This window comes from Oxyura jamaicensis, chromosome 18 (assembly GCF_011077185.1).
Source record: "Oxyura jamaicensis isolate SHBP4307 breed ruddy duck chromosome 18, BPBGC_Ojam_1.0, whole genome shotgun sequence".
In the NCBI taxonomy this organism is placed as follows: domain Eukaryota; kingdom Metazoa; phylum Chordata; class Aves; order Anseriformes; family Anatidae; genus Oxyura; species Oxyura jamaicensis.
Window position 1 is genome coordinate 2,101,980 of NC_048910.1, and position 25,503 is coordinate 2,127,482.

Genomic DNA, 25,503 nt, shown 5'->3' on the forward strand with positions numbered 1-25,503 from the left:
CACTTCCAGGAAAGTTCTCTGCAGCTGAAGAGGAACAATGTGGTCTTAACCAAAAAGGCAAAACAGGCTCAGTGCTTCCAGATGAGGCGGAATCATACCCTGTATGACAGCAGGGTGGTTTAGGTGCCTCTATCTGAAAACCGCATCTGGAGTCAGTTCCTCTTCCCCTGCTTGAGTCACCCGCTCTCTCACTTGCTCTTGATTTCTGTCTTAGAGGAGAAATGAGTAGAAAAAAACTCAGAGAGAGAACAAAATTCCCCACCACACAAGCTGAGGACCGGGTACTCCAGGTGTTTACAAGCTACATGTTACTAGATCAAGTCTGGGTGATGCTCTACCAGTAATTCCCAAAGCTCTTCCAGCTCTTCGCAAGCCACGTGCCAGTTTGCCCACGCAATGGCTGCTCCTCTGGTGCAATAGATCACCTGGTTGGCCACAGTTAGATTAAAAGGAGATATGTGCATTGGTGTCACCTTAAGCTTTGAAGGGGGAAAACTGCCAGAGATGGGGGGTTGGTATTTCATGACCAAATAGAGTAGTTCTTTGCTTTCGTATCAAGTGCCAAGTCTCACTCTGATACCATTTCAGAGAAAAGCTGGCAGGAAACAAAGAAAAACAGCACTTCAGGAAACCCTGCAAAGCCCCTACAAGGTATAGTAAGGTTTTAGCAAAGCCACCCAGAAAACTCCTGTTTGACCACAGCTCCCAAAGCATCAGGAGGTGCAGTGCTCCTGAGCAAACCCACGTCCAGCAGAGCAGGAAACCTACGGGTGTGCGGGGTGATTTTAAGGTTTGCTTTGCTGACCTTCACGATCCTGAAATAGCCTTCCCAGGATCACTGACTCCAGCTGAGCTGTGCTACGTGGAGCCACCAGACCTGGGAACCTGGCAAGGAGGTGAAGGGCTGGGTGGCACAGAGATCTGGGCTCAGAGCTGCCCAAAGACCACAGGGGCTTTGCAGAGCACATCCTGCAATGGGGAACAAGCCTCGCAGGGCCACAGGGCAGCACCAGAGACGGGGCACCCACCTTCACTGTGTAGACCTGGAAGCAGACGGGCTGGGCGCCCATGCGGACGTAGTAGGCGATCACATCGGTGATGAAGAGATCAGTCACAAGATGTTTGCTCGGAGAGGAAGGCTGGGGGAAAATCATGTTGTGGATCAGCCACGTTCACTTTGCAAAAACACTGCCACAAACCCGCACACTTTCCTACTAATTACTGAGCAACGAGCTCAGCTGCTCTGCCACAACTTAGCCAAAGCCAATGGAAAAGGCAAAGGCTTGCACCTGACTGCCAGCCTTTTCTGCAGGCTATCGATGGTGGCTCAAACTGCCAGGAAATGATAGCTGGGGTATTTCAGCAAATGCCTCATTTACATTTGCTTTCTTGAAATCTGCCATTTCCTGTCCCTTGACCAAAAAAAAAAAGCATCACAGCAAATAGGGCCTGTGGGCTGGGGCAGTCAGCCATTTGCACCATCCCCAGCTGTTGGCAGGACGAAAGCCTCCATCCAGGGCTCACAAGGGCTCTGCAGGCAGGAGCTCATCCCTGGGTGCCACAGGGGCTTGGGGAAGGAGCCAGGCTCAGGCAGCGCCAGGGAAGTGTGAGGTTTCCTCATACCATGGTGGCCAGCTTGGGGATCATGTGGCACAGCGTGTTGATGTTGCTGTCGTACCAGGGGTCGGCTCTGCCCAGGTACCCGGCCACCTCGCAGAGCTCCTCGGGGCTGGCAGCAGCATGGGTCTGCGGGAGAAATGCACAGCTCAGGGCACAACCACAGCTCAAAATACCTGAAGCCACAGAAACAGGGGCTTTCCTGGGGAAACCATGCTAGGAGGCAGAGGGAAAGCAAATTCCCCTTGGGCAGCCCTCCACTTGTGACCCCCTTTTCTGCTTGATCCAAAGATGGCAAAGCATTTCCTGCAGCACTCACTCAGCAGGTGCTCAAGAACAGAAAATCAGTGAAGAATTAAAAGAAGAAATACTCATTTATATAATGGCATATCCGTTAGGACCCACAGCCAGCTCTGGGCCACCTTCAAATATCGTAATAAGTATGACTATCTCAAAGCTCAAAGTTTGCCCAAAATAAACTGCAATGTGGTGACTTGCAAAACCAAAGCTGGGGCCCCACCACACAGGCAAAGCCCTCAGAAAGAAGCGACCACTTCCTCTGAGAGCCTGGGAGGTGAGACAAGCACCAGTCCTTTGCCAAAGCTCCCTTTATCCCCCTAAAGCTGGGCACAGCTGGAGCATAACGGCTCAGTACCCTGTCTGGGCTGTGAGTTATCACCCCTGTGGGTGGCTGGAGCGACCCCAATGTCTCCTGGGCTGATGGATCCCCAAAGGCATCCTGCAAACCCAGCCCAGCCGCCCCACCTTGGTTCCCACCCTGCTTGTTTTAGGAACCAGGCGTTCACCAGTGTGAATCCTGGGAGCCCCCTGTTCCTCCTCCAGAAAACACGGCAGCTCCCGGCAGCCAGAGGACCAGACTCACCGTGGCTGTCAGCGCACTCGGCTGCCCCGTCACGACCGGGATGTAGTAGAACTGCAGGTTCAGCCTCGGAGTCAGGAACACACGCCGTGTTTCTCGCTTCCTTGACATGGAAAGAAGAAATAGCCGTGTCTCAGAGGTGGAGGGGGAGGAAAACGGCTCCCGACAGCAGCTCTGCAACACAAGCATGCACCCTCCTCGCTCGCCTCCTGTGCCCAATGCAACAGGTGGCAGGAAAGCCCCCAGCTTCCCAAATCCTCCAGGGGAGATGATGGGGTAAGGGGTGTCCTATGGGTGGGCTCTGGGCTGGGACCAGCCACCCCTTCATGTCCAGCTCTGCACCACAGCCCAGCCCCAGCCTGGGCCAGGAGCTTTCATTTAGGATTCTGCCCTTGTGCATTGGAAAACATCTTGTCTTGTTTTATTGTTTTGTTCTGGTCTTTTATTTTTTTTTTAACCCATTTCATTCACAGAAGGGAAGAACTCCCCATGTCATCATTTGGGCAGTGCAGCCAGTGACAGTGGTTTTTCACCATAAGGGCACTGAGGCACTGGCACAGGCTGCCCAGAGCAGCTGTGGGTGCCCCATCCCTGGAGGTATTGAAAGCTGGGCTGGGTGGGGCTTTGAGCAACCTTGTGAGATTCCCCTGCCTATGGCGGGGGTTGGATGGATGACCTTTGAAGGTCCCTTCCAACTCAACTCATTCTGTGGCTCACTCCACGACGGATGCACTTGGGTGCAAAACGCCCAGGTCCCATCCTGTCCCCGGCAGCGCTGGAGCCCAACCCCATCCCCAGCCACCCTGACTGCTGCAACAGAGCGAAGCCCCCACCCCATTCCCCCACACAACAGTGCTGTGGCTGCCAGCCGGGCACCTCAAGGAGTGGTAGGCTTGGGCCAGGCGCCCCAGGACCCGGTCGTCCCCCAGCAGCACGACGCGTGCAGTGTGCAGCCTCTGGAGCGGGGCCGGGGGCTTGGCGGGGACGCCCGTCCTCTTCTGTGCCTTGGCCGTGGGCTTCGCCCCGGGGCTGTTGCAGCCGCTCTGCAGGAATGCCATGCTCTCTAGTGGGGATGGCTTCTTTTTAATGCCGCCCTTCCTCTGGAGCCGGGATTGCTCCGAGTCGGCGCTGCAAGGGGCGAAGGGCTCCTCGGCTGCCGGAGGCAGGTCCCGCTCGATGCCGCTGTCGGTGGAGAGCACGGAGAAGCGGGTCTGCTCGCAGCACTCGCACTCCGAAATGATGTCCTGGATCTCGAAGTTGTCCAGGTCCTGGCTCAGGCGGTCAGGCTCGCAGCTCTGCGACAGCGGGCGGATGAACAGCACCAGCTCCTTCCCTGTGGGCAGAAGGGAGCTCAGGGAGGGAAACGCAGCCAGACCCAGGCTGAGCCCTCGTCCTGCCCCAGCTTCCCTCTTCTCATGCCAACCACAGCTGGTCCAAATCCCCCCTTCAGCCTCATTTCCCACTCCACCATGAACAGCTCAGCATCACTCACGTTAGGTGCTCTGAGGGTATCTCACAGGGGTGCCCCACTCGTCTCCTTCACCCCTTTCCCCCCAGCTCCCCCAATCCAGCCCTGATGCCCTACTCACAGATCTGGTCGTCTTCCTTCCAGAGGTGGAAGCTGATGTTGGGGTTAGGCAGAGGGATGCCCTGCAGCCTCCCCAGGGGAGCATCACCTGGGGGAAAAAAGGGTGCTCGTAACACATGGGAGCAGGCCATGCACGAACCCCAACCAGTGCTCTGCTTCAGCCTCTGAGTGCCAGGAGAAAGCACCTGCACATCTGGGGGAAGGGAGAAGTGAAGATGGGGAAACTGAGGCACGGGCAATTGAAGGACCTTGCTTTGCTGCAGACAGCAGAGGGATAGCAGAATAAAGAACACCTTTTCTAGCACTCAGCCTCCAACCCAGGTGGCAGGAGCTTCACTGGTGATCTCAGCTGAGATGAAGGGACCCTCTGACCCCACCACCACCGGCTGTTTCTACCCCATTAGGGCTCCGCGAGAAGCAGTGAGACTGAAGGGAGATGGTCCTGCTCCTCTCCCTGCACCACTGGCTGCTGCTCCTATCTCCGAGCTGTGGGACAGCCTCTGGCTTCTTCTGGGGAGATGAGGAGGACACAGGGACCTTGCACCAGGAACAGCCAGGGCACACGGGGAGGTTTGTCAGTCCGTGTGGCCCCAGGGTCACCACGCTGGGACAGAGCGCTGCTGTTGTGGGGGCAGGAGGCAGCGCCACTGCCCTCGGCATTGGTGCGAGGTTTTGGGGCCTGGTGTGTCCCCAGTCTGGACCGTGCCAGGAAGCACCTTACACCAGCAGAGCACTGCAGACCAAGCAGCCCTGGCTGACAGGGACTTCCCACAGCTCCCTTTGCAAATGACAGAGCTGTGACTGCTGAATCCCATCCCCAACATGGGGCTGCAGTGCAGAGCCGAGACCACTTCCCAGTGATGGATGCTGCTGAAGTTGGGGCAGAGGGGGCTGGGGATGGAAAACAGGACAATGGTGGGGACAGGCAGCAGGGCAGGGGCCTCACCTGGTGGCGAGGAGCCGAGGAGGGCACAGTAAATCTTCTCCAGCCTCTCCACATGCTGTCCGCGGTCCACACTCGCTTCGCTTCCCCCGCACTCAACAGCCGCCACCACTTGCTGGAACCAGTGCTCGACCTTACTCATGGACATGTCCTGCCACAGAGATGCTGTTAAAGCCCCGAGGCATGAAAAGAGAAACTCCACAGGTAGGATGTCAGGAGGGGGCAAATGCACCCTGTGGAGATGGGCTCACAGATGAGCCCATGTTTCAGCCCCAGAGCCCAGCTTTGCTGCGCATACCTGAAGATACAAGACCTCTGGCTCTTGCTGCAGCAATTATTTTGTATTTCAAAGGGTTTTTAGTTTAGCTCTAGCTCTGCTCATAGCCCAGCCCAGCAAGTAACACTGGGGGTACTCGGGATGGAGACCAGCACCCAGGTGCCAGGGGCAGTTTCCCCACTTGCCAAAAGCAGTTCCCTGCTCCAAAGTGCCCAGCAAGAGTGGGACCATTAGAAACGCATACGCGGTGCCGTGCTGGTGCTGCTGCTTACCTGGAGGCTCATCCGCAAGCCGCTGAGGTCGCAGCCCTCGCCCAGGGCTGCCTGCATGGCGTGGATGATCACGTAGCACATGCATGCCCGCGGGCTCTGGGAGAGCCGAGCCGCCTGCGTGTCGGTCACCAGCGCGTTGCAGATGGCTTCGGAGAGCAGCTCCGGGTCAGCGAAGATGAAAATCCTGCATGGGGTGGGTGGGTGGGAACAGGGGGGGACGAAGAGGTGAGATGAGGTGGGATGAGAACTCCCATTACTGACACTGGGGCTGGTGCATGCAGCTCACACCTCTGCCTGCACAGAGAAGGGTCACAGCAGATACCCCCTCCCCGCAGGCCTCCCGGGGCCATGGAAATAAACGGGGGCAGGTGGGAGGAACGTGCTCCTCCCGGCACAAAGCTTGTTTGGATGCCTCCAAATGGCATCCCCCCGGACCGCCTCCTGCCATGCAGTCTGTATGCAAGGGGTCTGCATCCAACAGTGACCCGGGGTGCAGGAAAGGGACGGACTCACTACAGGATGATGAGGCGATAAGAGACAGAAGTCACAACACCTTTGAAGAGATGCCACTCACTTTTCCTGGTAAGGGTACGGGTTGCTTTTTAGACTTTGTTCGGAAATCACCATTCTTTGGTAGAGCATACCTAGTGAAGGTGAGAAGACAAGAGGCAGGAGTCAGAGCAGAGGCAGAACAACGCAGCCAGGGGCTGGGCCATGGAGGCTCTGCCAAGGCGGCCGGCACCAGGCGCTAGGGAGCCGAGGTGAGAGCCGAGAGCCAGCCCCCTGGTTAAAAATAGTCAAGGACGAAGATAGGCTGTGCTACAGAAAAAGAAAAGCCCTTCTATTCAGGGATAATTTCCTGTATTTCCCTTCCTTTGTTTAGTGGATTATGAGCTCAGGAGGGGGCCGGGAGCAGGAGGAAGAGCCCGGCTCCAGCCACAGCCATGGGGCCACATTGGGGGATAGTGCTGGATACGGAGGGATACGAAGGATACAAAGGGCACAACGCGTTTCAGAGTGGGGAGTGATGTGCCTGGCCCTGGGGTGGGGACAATCCAAGGGTCCACACCCACCCCACCGTGCTCAGGCACTCAATACAGTGTGCAACCTTCTCATAGCCCACTGGTGCTCCCCAGAGAAGTTATTTTCTTAGCTGGGTTAAACCTCTGCTGGGGGTGACCTTGGAGCTCCGGAGGTAGCAGGGAGCAGTGGCGAGGGTGATGCATTTGGGCTCAGACTCCCAGGAACCCCACTTGATTTCAGTGGTGCTTCCACCAACAGCAGGAGGTTTTCTGCCAATAACCACCTGAAATCAGGAGAGGGGAACCCTCCCACCCAAGCATATCCTGAAGACCCCAGGTGTTTGGCCAGCCCCATGCAGAAATCCCTGCCATGGCTCATTGCATTGGGCAAAGGAAAACCCCCAAACCCAGGGGCAGAGCAGGGAAGCCATCGTACCCGGTGCTGTCCTTTCCATCTTCAGCCTGACAGCGTAGTCCAAACCAATGGTGCAGAAAGGCTTGGGCAGGGTGAGCAGCTTCTTGCAGAAGTCATACACTCTGCTGCAGAGCTCGTCGGAGATACAGGGAGCCTGTGGCAAGAAAGGGGCAGGTAAGGATATGCCACGGGCAAAGACCCTGAAGGGTGCTCTCCCCCCAGCAGACCCCAGGACAGGAGAAGGAGAGCTACACCACACTCAGCCTGGGTTGAAATGCAATCTATGAAGCAGGACCAGGCACTGCGTTGGTCTGGAAGCCCCCAGCAGTACCCACCGTAGGGCTGTGGACATGCATTTTTCTGATTCCCCGGGATTCTGCCCCAGCGAAGCCCGTGAGCAGTTACCTTTATCAGGGTGTACATCAGCGTGTGCAGCAGGGGGATGATATAATGTCGGTAGTCGCCTCGCTCCGCCTGCGGGACCAAAAGGCACGGTCAGTGCTGGGGCATCCACCATGGGCCCCGGGATGTGCTGGGTGCAGCAGGATGCTCCCAGCACCAGGGTGAGGTTGGGGTCTCTCCATGGGCCACCAGGGTGGGCAGGGTGTCCCTGGGGTGGACAGGTCCTGCCAGGCAGGCTGCCTGAGTTGGCCATGGGCTGCTATGGGTGTGTGATGGGCCACCAGGAGCAGGAGCAGCACCCGTGGTGGGAGAGGGAGAACAAAACTTTCTAACTGAGCTCACTGGGGAGTGCCTTTCTGATGTCAAAATTCGTGTGGAAATACAAAACCTCTGGGAAAAGCCCCTGTTGAGTTTGGAGGGCGTGGAACCAGAGCAGGAGGAGAGCTGCTCCTGCATCCCCATCCGTGGCTGTGGGAAGCCAGCAGGACGTGCCCACAGCCTGGCCCGGTTCTAGCAGTGCTCCAACAGCAGGAGCAGCCCCAGATAAACCTCACAGAGAGATTTCCACCCCAAAAACCTCACGGATCCTCATTGCCAGGGAGGGGGCAATGCTTTATCAAGTTTTGTTTTGCCCTAATGGAAATGGGGCTATTCAGCACGAAGGTTCCTCGGGCTGGATGCCATCCCTCACTCCTGTAGCCCTGCTGGACAGAAAGAAAGGCATCGCAGGGCTTGCAGCTCCTCACCGTGCTGCTGCTGGTGCCTGGGGAGCCTCCCCCTGCACCTCTTTTCAGGGATTGCGTGCTCATGGCTCCGAGTTAAATTGAACCGATGGCAGCAAAGCTTTTGAAACGATCAATGAAATGAGTAATACTGAATTGCTGAGCCCAGCTGATCTCTGGGCAGAGCCCCAGAGGAGCTCAAGCATGAAATTGCTGAATTGTTATCGGTGGTTGCTACTGCCTGCTCAGAGCTGCTGCAGTACTAGCAGGCTGAAAAAAATAACGTGGCACTGATTTCCAGGAGCTTCAGAGAGACAAAGGGAATTACGGACCAGGAGGCCTGACATCCCTCCTGGGCACACAAAAATAAGAGCTGCAGAGGGATAAAAGCATAGCAGGGAGGGGCTGAGATGGCTTTAGCAGGGGAAAGCAGACCTCAGCCCCACCAGGGGAATTCCCGCATCCCTAGCCAAGGGCGATGTGGGCATTCCTGCCTACCTGGATGTGCAAAAGCCACTTGACAGTAGGGGTGCAGGGGGCTCCTTGCCTGGGGAGGGCAGGGGCCGTGTCCCCACACTTGAGGAGGACTGGGGGACGTGGGCTCTTCCTCTCGGCACCGGAAGAGCTGAGGTGTGCTCGTAAAGAAAAGGTGTGAGCTCGTCACGTCGCATCACGTCAAACCACAAAGCTGGTCGCCGCAGCTTGCTGCGGGTACGGAAGGTTCACCCGAGTTCAGAAAGTGAGACGAGTCAATGAATCAAAAAATGCATCGCCCAGTTTCCGTCAGATGCTCTCGGGACAGGATATGGGGCTGGATGGCTCTGATCTGACACCGCTCGGAAGGAAACAAGTGGACGGGAGGAGAAATTTCCACTGTACCTTGGGCCGCAGCTGGCCCAGAGGGTGGCGGGGGACCTGGGGGCAGTCGGAAGTGTTTTGCTCCGTGCAATCTGCAAGCTGCAAAAAACTGCCTGTGGCTGTGAGCCCTAAAAAACCCTTACCCGGGGGATCATCAGGCCGGGGATGGCCCAGGATGGAGACAGCCCTGCAGGAGAGGTGAGACCCCCTCCCGAGGGACATTTGGCGTGAGGTGGCACTCACCCTTTCCAGCTCTTTCACCAAGATCCTGACCAGGATGGAGCTGTTACTGGGATTCTGGTCAATTTTTTTGTGCAGCGTCCATCGCAGCATCCCTGAGAAGGAAAAACAAGAGGTGAGGCTTCCCCGCAGAGCCACAATGGGCAGGGAGCTGCCTGTGGTGGAGGAAAGGGAAGACCTGGGCACTGCTGCTGCAGAAACCACCGCTGGCATCACTCTCACAGCTAACCCAGGCTTCTCCACCCTCCGCGCCAGTCAGTGACCCTCTGCAGGGACAAGTCACCCCGCTGCCCTCACCCTGGGTGCAGCATTGATGTCAAGCACCGGCAAATGCTTGGGAAAGCATCCCAAAAAACCTGGGACTGGGGAGCTGGAGAAAAGCAAGGCATGGAAATGGACTAAATGACATCAAGTCTCTTTGCTGTTCCCTCCCAGCTTGCTTTCACTGCCTGCCCCAGGGATCTGGGGTTCCTGCTGGTCCCAGCACGCAGTACCTGAGCCACTTGTGGCTGCCGACCCCAAGCGCTTAGAGTAAGGACCACAAAGCTTTTCAGCCCTGCAGACTTGTCGAGGCTCATTCCAGACAAAAATCAGATTTAATTAACTGTAAAATATCCTGTGTGCTCCAAGTAAAATCAATTTTTCGAAATCGATTAAGTTCCTCGGGGCTGTAGCAGTCCAATCGCTGGGTCGAGTAGAGCTTTATTGACCCCTACGGTGATGCAGGGATCTCAGCTGGCTCCCTAGCATGGAGCTGAGCCGTGTGTGGTAAAGCAATAGCCCCGCATGGAGGGACCGGGAACCTCAGGTGTCAGCGAGCTGGAAGGGGCTGCGGCGCGAGTTGGTGTCAGGGCTGGGAACAGAGCCCCAGGCTCTGACATTTTGTGTCCTGCCCCAGTGCTGGACCCCTGCCTGAGGTTAGGGTGAGGAACCACGCGGAGGAGGGATGGAAAACACCGGGGTTGGTGCATGGAGGCACCTGCAAGATGGCAAACATTTGGCACCTCTAAGAGCAGGTTGGAAGGGACAGAGGAACGTGAGGTCACCTCGTGTCCCCCTGGTGTCATCTGAGAGGGGACCAGTGTGGGGCTGGGGCCACGCAGTGCCCGGTGCGCAGTGTGGGTGGCAGCAGAGCTGTCCCCAGGACCTCACCTCGGTCGCGCTGGCAGGCGGGGTGGTGGCCGTCCAGCTCTCGCAGCAGCGTGCGGACACGGCGCAGGATGTCCGATTCCACCTCTGCGGGGACAAAGTGGACGTGAGTGGCCTGGGTGGCACCCCTGGGGAATGACGCACTGGTTTGGGTGCGCATCCCTCAGGATGGGCGTCACAGCAGGCTTCAGATCCAGCTGAGCCCCCATGGCAACAGGTCAGAGCCCTCCCCAGGGGCACTGGAGCCAGGGGGACAAGTGCCACCCCATGGTCTGGTGGCCCATGGAGCCATACCGGGGAGCAAAGCCCTCCTGGAGGAACGTGGTGGCACAGACACTCTGCAGAGGACTGTTTTGCATAGGTTCTGCAGAATCCCTCTCCCTTTGCTGAATTGCAAAATTGCACATTAAATATACAAGCCAAAGGAAGAAAACCACAGCTTGGCACTGTGCAAGAGCAGAAACACCTCTGCTTTTTGGCACCACGTGGACTCGGCCTCACCCTCACCCACCACCCAGCTCTTGCAGCTTCTCCCAGCCCACAGCTGCCACCCATGGGCCCTGAGCACCCCGAGGCAGGGACCGAGCCCTGTGACTGCCACCCGCTCTTCGTGCACGTCAGAGCCGAGCAGCATCCTGCTCTCAGCCAAAAATAAATCTGAAAACCTCAGATCTGATTGGGGGCATGACTCGTCTGTGGGGTGGGGACTTGCCATCAGGAGGGAGCTCGTGTGTCAGCGCTGGCACATTGCAGCTGTGAAATAAAAGCCAGCCCTGCAGGCACGCTGGGGATCGGCCGGGAGATGCAAGATCCCTTTACTCCACCATGGCCAGGCTTTGTGACCCTCCTTGCTCTGGGTTCTATTCCCCCATAACAAAAGGACTTTTGCTCCTTTGTAGTAAGAAACTCATTATATAAAGTCAGCTATTATCAGGTGATGCACTCCTTCTGTAGGCTGGAGCAGCCAGAACATGGCCTGACCCAGGGTAGGACCTCAGTATTCACAGTAACCCCTCTCCTGTGGGAGATGGGTTGGAAGCTACAAGGAAAAAACCCTGGGGGGATTTCACAGCTCAGCTGGAGACTCAGCCACACAGGGGCTGCAAGAGGCATCTCCAGTGAGCCAAAACCTGAGGCTCCTGTGGGCAGGGACATGATCGTGTGGCAGACGGGGCAGCTCTGAGCATCTGCCCCCTTGTCCCATGCAGACCCATGCCCCATCTCAGGACAGGTCTGATGCAAGAACCAAGGATGTTTTTTGGCTCTTCCTGCTGCATCCCTCAGCAGCATCGAGTGGCACCCCAGGGCCACCAGCATCCCCGCCAGTGATGCACAGCAGGGAGCAGGAGCCTTTAGCCCACCCCAGCATCCTTGCCGCCCCCTCAGCCCCAGCTCCTATGCAGGCAGCAGGGCCAGGCCCACAGCAAGCCACTCGTGCCCTCCCCGATCCCAGGGCTGCAATGACAAGGTTCCAACAAGACTGTGACCAGGGGCACCAGGCACAAGCCCTGGATGAAACCGGACTGGGAAATGCAAACTTTAAAGCACTGGGAATGACCCATTGCTGAGCGCACAGCCCAACAGCCAAAATACCCTGTTTACCCAGGGAAGCACACCCCATTAGGGATGTTCAGGCAGGGGATCCGTGGAATCCAAACTTCTGCACAGGAGCACTTACTGCAGTGACTGCAGTCTAGGCTGTGTTAGAAGACAACCACACGTTTGGGTTCAGAATTATTCATCGTGTGCTGCTGAAGCTGTGTGTGTGCATGGGGAAAATCCCATGCTTCGTGCCGTCGTACCCACACAGTACGGTTACGGTGCAGAAGTGTCCTTTGAAACGGGATCTTTCTCATTTTGGACGTGTTACTTGAGGAAATGTTAAAGTTTCACTTTAGAAACCTGTATTTTCTCTCCTTTTTGTTTTCCCTGCAGTGGTTTGGTAAAGCTCCTCCTTTACACTACTGTGCTCATTGTGTTTGCACTGAGGGATTACACACTGTAACGGACTACATGAAACTTCCCATTCTTTTTATTTGTGTATATTTTTAATGACTACGGGAAGTTTTTCCTGAGCGTTGGTATAAATACTGCGTCCTCTTTTTGTAAATCAAAGCAACTGCAGTGGTGATACGCTGAGGTCCCTTGGTGGGGAGTGAAGCATCAGAACACCCCTTCCAACACAAACACGGGGCGCTTTGATCTAAAAATGCTCTCAGCCCACCGACAACAGCCAGCAGTGGCTTGTAAGTGGAATAAAACCTTTCAGCATTGATATACTGACAATAAAATGTGAGATTGCTTTAAATTCTAATTGTGACTGGTTACCAGACCTGGAGGCACCCTACAGCAAATCTTTTGGCCATTCCTTGGGTGTTTCATGTCTCAGTTTGCCACCACCCATCAGGGTTTACCAATGCCTCGCAAAGTGCAGGGTCCCATGGTATCACTCTGCCCAGCAACAATCAATCCTCGTTAGATAGCCAGGTATTTACTGGGGGCAGTGGGCACAGAGGTGTGGATGGGGTGGGGAAGGGTTCGTGCAGCAGCATCACCCACCTGTGCTCTCCATGGCCGGGCCGGGGCTGCAGCAGGACACGGGCACGGCTGCAACGATGGGCGAGTGCGCGGCTGCTGCTCACTCTGCTCGGGCATGGCCTCGGGTCCGGTGTCTTGCCTGCAGAAACCATGGGGCATGGTCAGCTGGGGCTGGCAGCGGGGATGGCCGGAGCACATTGTGAGTCAGAGTCCCGAGGGCATGCCCCAGGCTGGGGTTTCTGGGGCAGAAAGGTTCAGCTTGGAGCTGAACCCACCCGAGTGCTCAGGACCTGCAGCAAGAAGCCCCCGCCAGGGCAAGGCAGCACCGGGAACCCTCTCCTCCCCAGGATTTATGAAAAAATGTTCAGGTTAAATAAAACTGAGCCCAAAATGGGAAGTCCAAAAGGAATAAAAATAAAGAAGAGAAGCTGAACTTCCATGAGGTTTTTAATTTGTTGCCTTGACCCATCCCTATCCAGCACCCAGAGAAACAAAACCTGAAGAAAGCCCTGGAGCCAGTTATGCTCCAGAGGGAAGCCAGCCTGGAGCCAGACAGTTCCCCTTGCCATCGAGCATTGTTCTCTCCAAAGAAAGAGGAAAAAGAAAGCAGAGGAGGAAGGAAGAGAGATCTGCCTGTGACACGGCCACCCGGTGCCCACGGCGAGGCAGTGTCCCTGCAGCTGCCCTCTCCTCACCCATGGGACCCCGTCAGTCCTCTGTGCCCCTGGTCAGACCATCAGCCCACACTCCTGCTCATGCCTTTGCTCTATATAGGAATCTCTCCATTTAATTTATAGATTTAAGATCTATCTCTGCCCATTGAGGTCCTAAATCTGCCCATTTAGCTCCTAAATCATATCCCCCACCCAACCCAGCAAGTGTAGCAGGAGATGGACAAACACTTGCGGGAACTCTCCCAGGCACACACAACTCGTGCCCGAGAGCATCCTGCTCTCAGCTTCTCCCAGACGCTCACTAAAAGCTTCCTGAAGAAAGTGAAGCTTTCAGCACCCAACCCAGAGCTGCCAGGACTTTTTTTTCTCGGGCTGGGGCTGGCTCCAAGCCACCGCTGCAGATTTCCACCTCCCAATGGGCAGCTCCCAGCCTCGAGCAACTGAAGGCAGTGAGGACAAGGGAGGCAAGGACAGGAACTAATGAGTAAGGAGCCCTGCCTCTCCTTGCATGGCTTGGTGCAGGGCAGGGAGCAGGGGGCGATTCCAGCCCCCAGCTCAGCTGATGCTGACCTGGCAGTCGCGTCCCTGCAGCACGTGGACATCACCGTGGGGATGGATGTGTGGTTTCCTCCAAGACCAACACCCCAGTCTGCAGACCCAGGACATATGGTGGGGGGGGGGGGGACTACAAAGCTCAGCAAACCATTTCTTTCCTGTGGGTGGCAGGAATGCCCACAGGGTTTTCCTTCCTGTGGCACACCCTTAGCACCCGACCTGGTGCCAGCCCCGCATCCCCATCCCCTGACACCTCCTGGGACAGCAAGCAATGCCCTAATCCCTTCCTTGCCCAGCACTACACAGCTGCGTTACACCACTGGCGGGCTGGTCAGCACCGTGGCTCTCAAAGTGATATTTCCTGCGGGGAAAAAGCCCCCTCATGGGGCTGGGTGCATGCCGGGCTCTTCGGGGCCAGCAGAGGCGTCTGCCAAAGCGAAAGGCAGGCGGCTGCTAATTGTGTCGGTGGTTTTCCACATCCGCATCCTATCTACCCACGCGTGGGAGGGAACCGGTGCACCGGTGCTCGCTTTCCAGATTTAGAAAAGGACTCGGGGTGGTGTGAGCTGCTCCAGGCCCTAGAAACTTTGCTTCTCCGTCGCCTGCTGGCTTAAGAAGCGCTGGCACTCCTCGCTGTCTGCAAAGACCTGAGACGGGGCCAGCAACCCACCTGTCTGCTCCAAAGACTCGAGTCTCCCAAGAAAATTCAACATAAAATTCCCCAAACCACTCCCCGGCATATTCAGAGTCCAGCAGGAGGACAAATTTTGTACAAGGCACAAAAGGAGATGGGTAGAAGCAGGCTGGTGAGAAAGGTCGGGGTCAGCCCGGTTCCCAGGGAGGGGAGGTGGGGCTGAAGATGGCAGGAGGTGGATGGCATCAGCCCGCGGGCGGACACGTTGCCCACCTCCCCTCCCAGGCTTCACCAGGGCTTCCCTGGCAGCAACAAGCACCAACCCGAGCCCAGTGACACGGCGAGGAGGGCTTTGAAGCTGCAGGAGGCTGTGCTGCAACCAGGGCTAACTCAGCCTTGTGCAGAGCACTCTCAGACCAGAGCTCGGGCTGTTGCTTGGAGCAGCAGTGGGGAGACACCTCGGTTTGCCTTCACAAAGCAAACACAGCCGACAGGGAATGCCGGAGACACCAGCCTCCGCAGGCACAGTGCACTGGCTCGGCCGGCCTTCAGAAGAGCTTTTGACTGCCAAAGCCATGTCCCTGGTCCCTCAGCCATGCAGCTGGAGGCTGCTGCCCAGGTGACATTAATGAAGCCAGGCTGGTCTGTGCCCGATGGCCACGGCACCACCAGCGGAGCTCGGCATGGCACAGAGCAAAGACCTTCGGACCCCTGCGAAGGAGATGCCAGCCCCTGTCCTGGGGAAGGCCATGTGGGTAGGAGGGGGTCGCTGGCAACCACTAGAAGCTAAAGCGTCCCTGGGGGACACAGGAGCCACCTTGAGCACCAATGCCACACTTAGAGCCACTGATCTGGGTGAAAAAGCATTTTAGCAGTGTGCACAACTGCAGACATGGAGATGCCTGTGCTGGTGCAGGGTAGTGGGAGATGGTGTCCAGCAATGGGATCCCCAGAGCTTGTGTGAGGCTGCAACAGGATCTGTCCCCATCACCCACAGCTCTGCCCCCAATGCCCCTCTGCCTGCCAGGCTCTTCCCAGGACGTGGCAGCCACAGGCAGGGACCAGGTGTGACACACTGCAACGCTGGGACCATTCCTCACCTGGAAAGGATGGAGAGGGATGTCCCCGCATGCAGGGGACACAGGGCCAAAGCCCCTTTGCCATCTCCACCCCTTCTGGTCGCAGACCATGGGGCTGAAGGCCCTGGTGACAGCCACCTCTGTGCCCATCAAGCCCTGATCCACGTGTGCTGTGAGCCCTGGTGCTGAGTGGGGAGAGCTGGCACAGAGATGTGTCTGAAATGTGCTGCAGCCCCTCTCTGACCCAGGTCCCCTCTCCCAGGCTGGCCCGGCGTCTCACACAGGGACATTCTCAGCCAGGGTGGCCAAGGGCACCTCAGGGGGCCCTCAGCAACAATGGTGCCACATCCCAAGACCCAGCAGTGGGGGGCTGCTGCTGGCCCCATGTCAATACAGGCAGATATTTTTCCCATTTCTGGGGAAAAAAATGCCTGGTGGACTACCTCAAGCCTGCAAGAGAGAGGGCCACATGCTTTCCAGGAGCCGTGCCCAGAAGGCTGGGGACATACCTCCCACCTCATGCCAGCCCCACATCTTCCCCACTGCGCTGGGAGCAGGGGCACCACGCGAGGAAGGAGGATCCCCAACCTTGCTCTGGGCTGCACTCACCTTCCCTTGTGTCCTTCCAGCTCCCAGCGTCACCGCAGGGCACGGGATGGTCCTGGCAGGCTCATGGCGAGGAGGAGGAGGAGGCAACGCAGGCAGGAGCTAACAGCGAAGCAGCAATCCTGAGCTCCGGCACCGGCAGCCCACGTTGAACCCTGCCGGGGCTCGCTTCTGCTCTGTGTGCGTGTCGGAGCCCGCTGCTCACTGGTGACCACAAGCTTTCTACCTCGAAACAGGAAGGGCTCAGAGGCCCCAGCCAGCACACACGATGGTGGGGAGATGAGAGCGGAGCCAAGGGGAAATACGGCAGCGCGGGGCGTAAACGCTGGCCCTGCAAAGTGTTGGCGAGAGGCAGAAGCTGCTCAGTTCCCTGAACCACACCACTCCTCCGCTTTCTGTCCCCCTCCTCCCCATGCATCTCTTCTCTTCCCTGCAGCAGACACGAGACACATTTCATCCCGTAACTGGTTATTTTGCTGTCTGCCAGCTCAGCAAGACCAGAGGCTTCTCTGCGCTCATCCCACTTCTTTGCAGAGCTGCAGTTCCCTGCTTCCTCCCTGCAATTCTTAAAATACCCAAGGCATCAGCTGTATTTTATTTCATTTACAGGAAAAAAAAATAAAAAAAATAAAAGAAAGGGAACGAGGAAGGGATGCCACATTCCTCCTTTCAGTTCTCAATAGCCATGAGGCTTTTAGTGATAAAACCTGCGTGACTCCAAAGCCACCTCTTCCAGGAGCTGGGGTAGTTATGGGCAGCACCTGGCTGCATTCATGAAAATGAAGAACTTGGCAGTGAAAGCACCCCAGAAACACCCAGATAAGATCACAGGTTAAAGGTCTTTATATCTTCCTTTTCTAAGCTACCAGGGTGGCAGAGAAAGCGTGAGCAGAGCCTGTTTCTCAGCACCCATCAGCCCACCCTCTGCACACCACTGCGATAGCCCGGGATGGATTGTTTCAGTTATAGCATGGGTTAGTGTCCCTGTGAGTGTCAGGACATGTCACCTATGGTCCCAAAGGGTCTGGGTCTGGGCTCAGCACCGTGCTCCCTGTGGCTGGAGCACCCCCTGCCCACCAGGCTCCTTGCAGCCCTGAGCAGGGACCCTTGGAGCACAGCATGGCACAGCCATGGTGCCACCACCAAGGCTGCCAGGGGTTTTGGAATTGCTGCCAACATACTGCCAGCGTGCACCCAAGAGCCTCCATGAGAGACAGGGAATCCGGCCCAACCAGGACCAGAGCTCGGCCCCAGGAGGCCACGTCCCACCCTGCAGCAGCCCAGCTCCCCCAGCCCATTCAGCAGCAAGGCCCCCACATGCCGTGGTCTCCTCCAGCCGCCGTAAGCAGTGCCCTGGCACCAGAGAGCAGCTGGCCGCAGTGCAGGTAGGCAGCTTTTGGAGAGTACTGCCTGGGGTGGGGTTGGAAATGCCATAGCGGACAGATGGAAAAGTGTCCATCCATTGAGTCATCTCCTTACCCCCACCACACTCAGGGAAGAGGCCACCCCCTGGTGGCCTTCCACACGGGGATGCACGAGCTCCCCCAGGACTTGCTGCTCAGACTGTCAAAAGCTGGCAGAAATTGCTAAAAACACAACCCCCTAGCCTATGTGAAACACAAGACACAGAAGGAGTGATGCAGAAATACCTAAAGCCGTGGAAGGAAACCCAAAGCCAGGTGGGAAGCTCGGTCCCTCCATCCCGCCCTCACACACGAGCATCCTCCACTGCCCAGCACACCTTGGCTGGGGTCGTGAGCATCACTGCCCAGACACCCGCTGACCATGCCCAGTCCTGCGGGATGCCCCCTCTCCCAGCTTGCCCAAGGACACCAGTGACAAAGCAGGGTAAGCACAGCTCATGCGCACACGCTTGCTCTCTCCGAGATATATTTAGTCCCGCTCCAAAGACTGTCTCTCCACGCCTTCTGAAGCCCTGTATTTGGTTACAAACTCACTACACGGGTATGTCTGAGGTTTCCTGTGCCAGTTTATCAGCTCAATGACAGGCGCTTGCAAAGAAAAACTCGTGCATTGCCCAGGAGCAGGTTATGGAAGGCTGGACACGCTCCTCCTCTCCCTTCTCCCCATCCCACCACCAGCCCCCAGCCAGACACCAGCCCTTCCCGATCCTACAGCAGACACCCCAAAGGAGCCAGGGCAAGGAAGGATCATGCAAATACCATTGGCAGCAGCGAGCAAGCTGTGCTGCACCGGGGCGTCCTGAAGGGAGAAACAGAAGGCGCAGGGCTGGAGGGGAGGCACAGCAGCACTCGCGGCGCAGTGCTGTGCAGCGGCAGACGTCCTGTGGGGCAGAGCAGCACCCGCCACCCCTCACACTGCCCTCCCCCTGCTCCGACCAGCTCGCTTATGGAAGCAGCACCTCCGAAAGTCTAACGTTACACAGCGCTCGCGCTGGGGCGGCTCCAAGCCCGCGTTTCCTTCCAGCTCTGGCGAGAGCGGCTGAAGCAGGAGGATCGAAAGTGAGCCAAAGGCGGTTTTCTCCTGCGGGAGCTGGAGGCAGCTCCGAGAGGGACATTTTACCCCAAGGCGACCTGCCCGTTTGACATCACATCCCCTGGGCTGCTCAGAGCGTGGCCAACAGCCCCGAAATGCTGTGCGATTGCTCCTCTGGGACCCAGGGTCACCACCTTCACCGGGACAACCCGATGCCACGGCAAGAGCTTCCAGCGCTGTCTGTCAGAGCAGCTCTGCCCTCCTGGTTGTGCCCTCCTCTTAGACCATGTCCACCTGCAGGGGAGTGGCTGCTTTTAGGGCCAGATCCTGACCTCCAGCCCCACTGCACAGCTTGGGTAGGAACGTGGGACAAGTCCAGCCTGCACCCCCCTTACCATCCGCGTAACAACAGCTCCAGGCCCCACCAAGGACCCAACCCATGGCCAAGGATGAATGCTGAGGACAAGCTCCATTTCACCTTACACCAACCACCTGAGTGCAATGTGCCACATTTAAAATGAAAACTATGCCAAACTCTCATGATGAAACTCAAAAAAAAAACACAGAAAAATCACCTGGGAGAGCCTGTTGAGGAGCCTTATTTTTGTCCCCACTCAAACAGGCTGCTGGCGCGGAGGAGACCTGCAGAAGAAGCAGGGGGACCACTCTTCTGGACCCATTTCCAGTTTCAACTCCAAAACCTGGCAGGGCTTGTGGTTTCAGGCAGCTCTGATACGAAACCAGATGCTCTCCCTCAGGTTCTCCCTGCCAAGGAAAGGCGTCTCGAGCTCAGCCTCTGCTTTCCAGCAACACTGCTGCACCGGTTCCCTGCCGGCTGCTCCAGCAGGCGCGTCCCTGCCAGGAGGCTCACGCCCGCGGAGCGAGGGGGCGAGAGGGACGCACTTCAGTAACGAAACGCTTTCACAGCCCACACCACTGCGGATATTTGTCTGCCCGTCAGGATGAAATGAGCCCCAGACCCCTTTGCTAAAGCTGGCGTGGAAGTGGAGCGGCTTCCTGGACACTAACGGCTCTTTGGAGACTTCCTCGCCAACGTCACGTTTCATTCTTTCTAAGGGAAGAAACGAGTTTTCCGGAAGCATCAGCTTTTTAGATTTAGCATCTCTCTTTCCATTCCCGGAGTCGGCTTTGGAAAAACAATCGGAGGGAAAAAATAAACGCTTTCTGAAAACTGCTGCCAGGTTTGCTCGCACAAACAGCCCAGGCAAGTGCTGTCAGCCTGAGGGGGATATAAAATACACGGCACAGTCCCTTCACCCTACAGACACACTCTGTCACCAGCTGGGATAAAGCAGCTGCATGTTGACAGCAAATCCTTGCTAAAGATTTGCAAAGACCCCTTACTAAGACATCTGGGGCTTTAGCAGCAGTTTCAGGGCGCATTCAGCATCTTGTGGTGCAGCACAAGCAGCTGCTGGGGCTGCGGGGGGGGGGGGGTGGGGGGCGCAGACCCGGCATGGGGCTTTGGGGGGGCACCAGGGCAGGGTGACCAGAGCCAGAGTGACAACGACACGTTGGGGATGGCACCTTTCTCCCGTGTCAGTGGAGGGCAGGGCTACAGGGTGCTTCTGGCATTGCCCTGGCAGTGGAAAACAGCCTCTGCCACAGGGCTGACATGGAGAGCAAGCAAGGGGCAAGCATATAATGAGGAACCATGAGGGCAAGCCCAGCAACGAGGTTTAATTACATGGAACATCCAACAGCAGAACCCCCTGCTTTTGGCAGGACCATGAACATCCCCCAGTAAGGCCACTGCGGACTGAACAACCCAAGCCCATGGGGCACAGCTCGCTCACAGCAGAGAGCTCCTGCCCAAACCACGTTTGATGGACCGTGCTGTCTTCAAGGCATGTCACACCTCAAAATAGAACAACATGACTCAGCCAACACAGCATCTGCCTTCAGCACAGCCATTAGCACCAGCAAAACTCAAAAACCAAGAAAGCAACTGGAAGAAAGTCCCGAGAGCCCCCGCTTCTGGGTAGGTGACGTGGTCAGCATTGGTAAGGCTGAGCACAACCAAGCCAAGAGGCTCCTTGGGCCAGCTCTCTCCAAAGGAGAAGAGCAGCTGTCATCTCTTGTGACAATCAGAGCTCCTCTGAGTCAAATCCCCCTGAGGCTGGGCACACAGGACTGCTGGGGAGGGATGCTGCTGCTGCCCCATCCCAACAGCCTGTTGGATGTGCTGGGGCAGAAGCACAATCCCAGATTAAGTTTATAGCAGCCCAAAACCACTTGATGTCAGGATAGCCCCATGCCAGCCGCTGGAGCCCCAGCACCTCAGGGCTGGAGGCAGGGGCTGCAGGGCAGAGCCCTGCGAAGCGGTGAGCCCAGGTCTCACCAGGACAGCCCAGAGGTGTTGTGGCACCGAGCTCTTTCCTCCGATCAAACCTGGGAGAAAGCTGCATAGTTAGAAGAGATTCATGCCGTATGTTTCCCCAGACTGACATGTATTTTCTACCATTGCAGATGTAGGACATGCCTCTGAATGCTCAGCTGTAAAGGCTGAATAATGTCCCATGGATTTGGGCCATCCACAGAGGAACTTGGATACTGGTTGAGAGTCTTGGAAGCCACGCACTTATTGCAGGACCAGAGCACCAGACGCACCCATGGAAAAGCTTGTGCACGTCTCAGAGGTGATCAATCAGCCCCTGATGGCCAGAGGAAATTGTTTCCTTCAGGCCTAGCCAAGGGGCACAAAAGAAACGAGGCCACTGGGCTGGATGGACACCCAGCGAGCTCCCCTGGGAGGGCAACAGCATCTCCGGGAGGTGAGTGATCACAGTGCAGCCACTCGGGCTTGATGCCTCAGAGGCAGCCGAAGGATGCTGCCAGAGGATGCAAAGGAAGAGCTGAAACCTGCCTCATGTACGCAGCTCACTTGCCTGCTTTGTTTTTGAAACCCAAGCCCCCAGCACTTCACTTTTTAGTTTCCTTTCCAGCCGGGGCTGCTGCGCTCTCCGCGTTATCGCTGCTGCCATCGCCGTTGATTGCCATGTCACAACCACAGCGCTCGGGGCCCCAAGGGAGGGCCGAGGTGGCGGGCCAAGGGCAGGGGCAGGCGGGCGGCCACACGACTGCACGAGTGGCCAGCGCGGGCGCGAGCCACCCGCATGCAGCAGCCGGAGCGCGGCCACCAGCGGGTGACAGCCGGGAGCGGCTCCGGTCCTCACAACTGGGAGGGAGCCGTTTCGCACAGAGCAAAATGAATAAGCATGAGCTAGTGCTGAAACGGCCCCAGATCGGTGATGTAAGCTGCTCGCTCCATCTGGGCTGAGTGGCTGCCAGGAGGGGCTCGGATGAGTGCCGGAGAGAGAGCACCACCAACACCAAGCCCACCCGGGACCGACCCGGGGGTGCCGGCATCCTGGTGGGGACAGGCTCCAGGGAAAACGCTGTTCCCCACCAGGATGATGCTGGCTGGCAGGGTGAGCTCGCACAAATCCTCCTTTCCTGCAGATAAGCAGCACGTTCCCCTTCACCAGCACCATCAGTGCCCCCCTCCCCTTGCTTACCCCAGGTGAGAAACCCACGCCAACCCCCTTCAAGTGCTTCCCAGGGTCTTTGAGAGAAGATGCCAGGGGGGATGCATCGTTCACACACACATACACACACATGCACACTTCCAACCTCTGATATACACAGAGCTGCCAGGTAAAAGCACAGCACAGCAGAGCTCCTCAGGGAGCAGCAGAGCAGCAGGGGTCTCCCAGAGGAGCAGCAGAGGGATGGGGCAGGAGGGTGAGTGCAGCCTTTCATGCACGCACAGCCACCCGATGCTCTCCGTCCGGACCCTACCTGCTTGGTGGGGCAGGCAGCAGGAGCATCAGGCGTGCACCCGGGGTCGCATCCAGCACGGAGGGGCACAGCGGGGTCCGGGGGCAGCCATCGGGGCTCCGCTCTGCCCAGCGGGTGCAGGGACAGCGCCGGGGTGGCTGCACGCTTCAAAGTCTGCAAAGTGAAAAGGGAAGCGCTGGAGTTATTTCAAGACAACTTCCTCTTTCAGACAGAAGCCCCTTAAGGAGAAAGCTGTCACCGCGTGGGTCGCGCTCACCCGGCACTCTCTGGACGTGCAGGAGCGGGTGGAAGAGGGCTCCAGCCCTGCCCTGCCCTAATCCCCCAAACCAGCCGTGCAGGTTGGGCTGCTGGGGCACAGCCTAGCCAGGGCTCGGGCCTCTTGGCGTGGAGGCTGCCGCCTCCCAGCCTGGGCAGCGAGAGTGCCTGACGCTGCACGCCCCGCGCCGGGAAATAAACAGGGTTGCTACAGAGACAAGGAGGAGTCTGTCCAGGCGGGAGGCTTTTCCAGCTCCAGCATGAAGTTTTGTGCCCCTGCCAGCTCTTCCAGTCCGGAGCACGCCGTGCACATCTGTTTTGCACAAAGCCCCCGCCGTGGAGACGGGTGCCCCCAGCAGCCCCTGGCTGCCCGGTGCCAGCGTGGGGACACGGACGGGGCAGGGGACACCCAGCCCCTCCGGGGAAGGGGTCACGGGGAAATTCATCACTGCGTTGGCAGCGACCTCAGCCAGAGCAGGTCTGGTTGTGCTCAGCGGGGCGTCACGTTGTCACCACTCGTGACTCGGTGGCGGGGCCGCAGCAGCCAGGCTGAGCCGAAATGGGGCCAGGCAGGGGGGGAGGCCCCAGGTGAGGCTGCTCGGGGCTGCTGCAGGGCCCCACGCTCCGCTAGGACTGCGGCCCATTTGCACGGCTGCATCAGACCAGCTGGGGAATGCCTCAACCAGAGCTGCCCCCACTCATGTCTGGGGCCCAGCTCATGAGTTCAGCCCCCAAGTGTCACCTGCAGCGATGCTTGAGGCTCTGAGTGTCGTTGGGGTAAGGGCTTCGGGTGGGGGAACATGCTCCGAGAGGGAGCGTGGGAACGGCAGCTGATACCATATCACTTCCCATCTTCTTTTACATGGGAAAAAGCATTAGGTACAGCTACATACCTGGGCCCCTGATTTAAAAATAACCTACTTCCTTCCTGGCCAGGAGAGAAAGGCAGGAGGCGGCCGTTCGGCTGGCTGTCCGCGTGATTTGCTTCCAGTCCCCCCTGGTCGCGCTGGTGCCAAGGCATCCCCAGCAGGGGCTCACCGCCCCGCACGGCCCCACAGGCAGGAAGGCTGCGGGGAAGCCGCAGCCACAGGCAGCACTGGATGATAACGCCCACATTTCCCCTCTCTTGGCTTCGTTTGTGCTTGCTCCCATTGATGAAGGACCCACGGACATGTCCAGGTGGCCGTGGCAGGAGTGGTGCCAGCGGCCCCATGGGCAGCACGGCAGGGGCATGTGCACATGGGGTCCTGTTTGCAAAGGGTTTTCCCTACTAGGATCAGGATGAGCTTCTTCAGCATGCCGTGGCTGAGGTTTGGGCAGTGCTGTTCAATAGCTTACTTTCCCGTGCCTGTCTCTATGTCCTGACACCACTTGCATCTGTTCTACAGCAGGAGGTACCCAGCGTGCAGGAACCCCTGCTGCAGGCAGAAGTGTCCATGTTTCCATGCAAATTGCAAAGAAAAGAGAGGGGTGAAGCCAGCACACTGACACCAGGATGAGATTATCCCCATGCAGTAGCATAGGAGGGGCAAAGGCTGGCACCGGGTTCCTTGCCCCCCCTTCATTGGACATGCTCCTGCTTTGGTGATGCTGCACAGGCACCTTTCAAGGCCAGGATCTCCCATTGCTGCTGGACATTTTCACTCCTTCCCTCTCAGTCGGCCTCTGAAGGACCCATACCTTCACCCCAATATATTTTCATTGCAGTCAGACCCTCTCTCACCACACAGCTACAGCAGAAGGATGCCATGAGCCTGGCATTCCCCTTGGCCCGTTTCTGCCATGCACACCAAGCAGCCTCCTCAGTGCCATCACCACTGAGATCCCAACCCAAAATTAATTTAGCTCAAAAAACCAACCAAACCAAACCAAACAAACAAACAAAAAGACAGAAACAACCAAAAGAAAGAGAGGGAGAAGAGAAAGAACTTGTGCGGCAAACAGCATAGACTCCCTACAAAACAGCTGTTTGTCCCACAACACCGTCCTCAGGGATTTACAGGTATTGTAGAAGCACCATAACGGGCCGTGCCTATACAGATCTGTGCATGCTTGGGATACAAAGTGCTTTCTGAATCCCTGAATCCTCCTTCTGAGGAAGAAATCTTTCCAGCTAAAACAAATACAAAGAGCTCACCTGAAGCACTAATTCAAAAGGGGTTTTCCAGCCCGGAGAGGAACTTGCTGCCCAGCCTGGGGCTTTCCTGCTGGGGGAACAGCACACAGCCTGCTTCTCTTGAGCTGGGACAGCTGCCAGCACATGAAACCACGCCAGCAGCAGCAACTCGCTGCCAGCGGGCACGGTGCTGCACAGCCCGGGGGCACGGTGCTGCACAGCCGGCGGGCCGTGACGTGCTGGTGGGACCCGCTCCGTGCCGGCTGTCGTGCTCCAGTGCTCGCAGCTGCACGGGGCCCCGCGCCCACCTCCAGCAGTGGTGCTGGGGCTGCTGGGGATGGAGCCACTTCTCCTCCCCGTTGCTGTCTGGTTCTCATTTTGG

The 25,503-nt window shown here is 57.4% G+C and overlaps 1 protein-coding gene across 4 annotated transcripts in view; it reads right to left on the reverse strand.

Moving 5' to 3' along the window:
* Positions 1-25,331, reverse strand: part of PIK3R6 (phosphoinositide-3-kinase regulatory subunit 6) — a 32,134-nt gene extending 6,803 nt beyond the window's left edge. Inside the window, exons 1-17 of one of the 4 annotated variants that reach the window (XM_035342493.1) lie at positions 23,007-23,370; positions 22,751-22,903; positions 19,504-19,693; positions 16,475-16,802; positions 12,945-13,062; positions 10,389-10,472; positions 9,240-9,331; positions 7,420-7,488; positions 7,036-7,168; positions 6,152-6,221; positions 5,578-5,761; positions 5,032-5,179; positions 4,087-4,173; positions 3,374-3,830; positions 2,501-2,600; positions 1,624-1,746; positions 1,029-1,139 (exon numbers count right to left, since the gene is read on the reverse strand). In XM_035342493.1, coding sequence (XP_035198384.1) covers positions 1,029-1,139; positions 1,624-1,746; positions 2,501-2,600; positions 3,374-3,830; positions 4,087-4,173; positions 5,032-5,179; positions 5,578-5,761; positions 6,152-6,221; positions 7,036-7,168; positions 7,420-7,488; positions 9,240-9,331; positions 10,389-10,472; positions 12,945-12,957 — 1,671 coding nt within the window. In that variant the 5' untranslated portion in view covers positions 12,958-13,062; positions 16,475-16,802; positions 19,504-19,693; positions 22,751-22,903; positions 23,007-23,370. Of the gene's footprint in view, positions 1-1,028; positions 1,140-1,623; positions 1,747-2,500; positions 2,601-3,373; positions 3,831-4,086; positions 4,174-5,031; positions 5,180-5,577; positions 5,762-6,151; positions 6,222-7,035; positions 7,169-7,419; positions 7,489-9,239; positions 9,332-10,388; positions 10,473-12,944; positions 13,063-16,474; positions 16,803-19,503; positions 19,694-22,750; positions 22,904-23,006; positions 23,371-25,142 lie in introns of those variants that run through there. The other 3 variants (XM_035342495.1, XM_035342492.1, XM_035342494.1) reach the window with 3 other exon arrangements.
* Between the last annotated feature and the right edge of the window lie 172 nt (positions 25,332-25,503).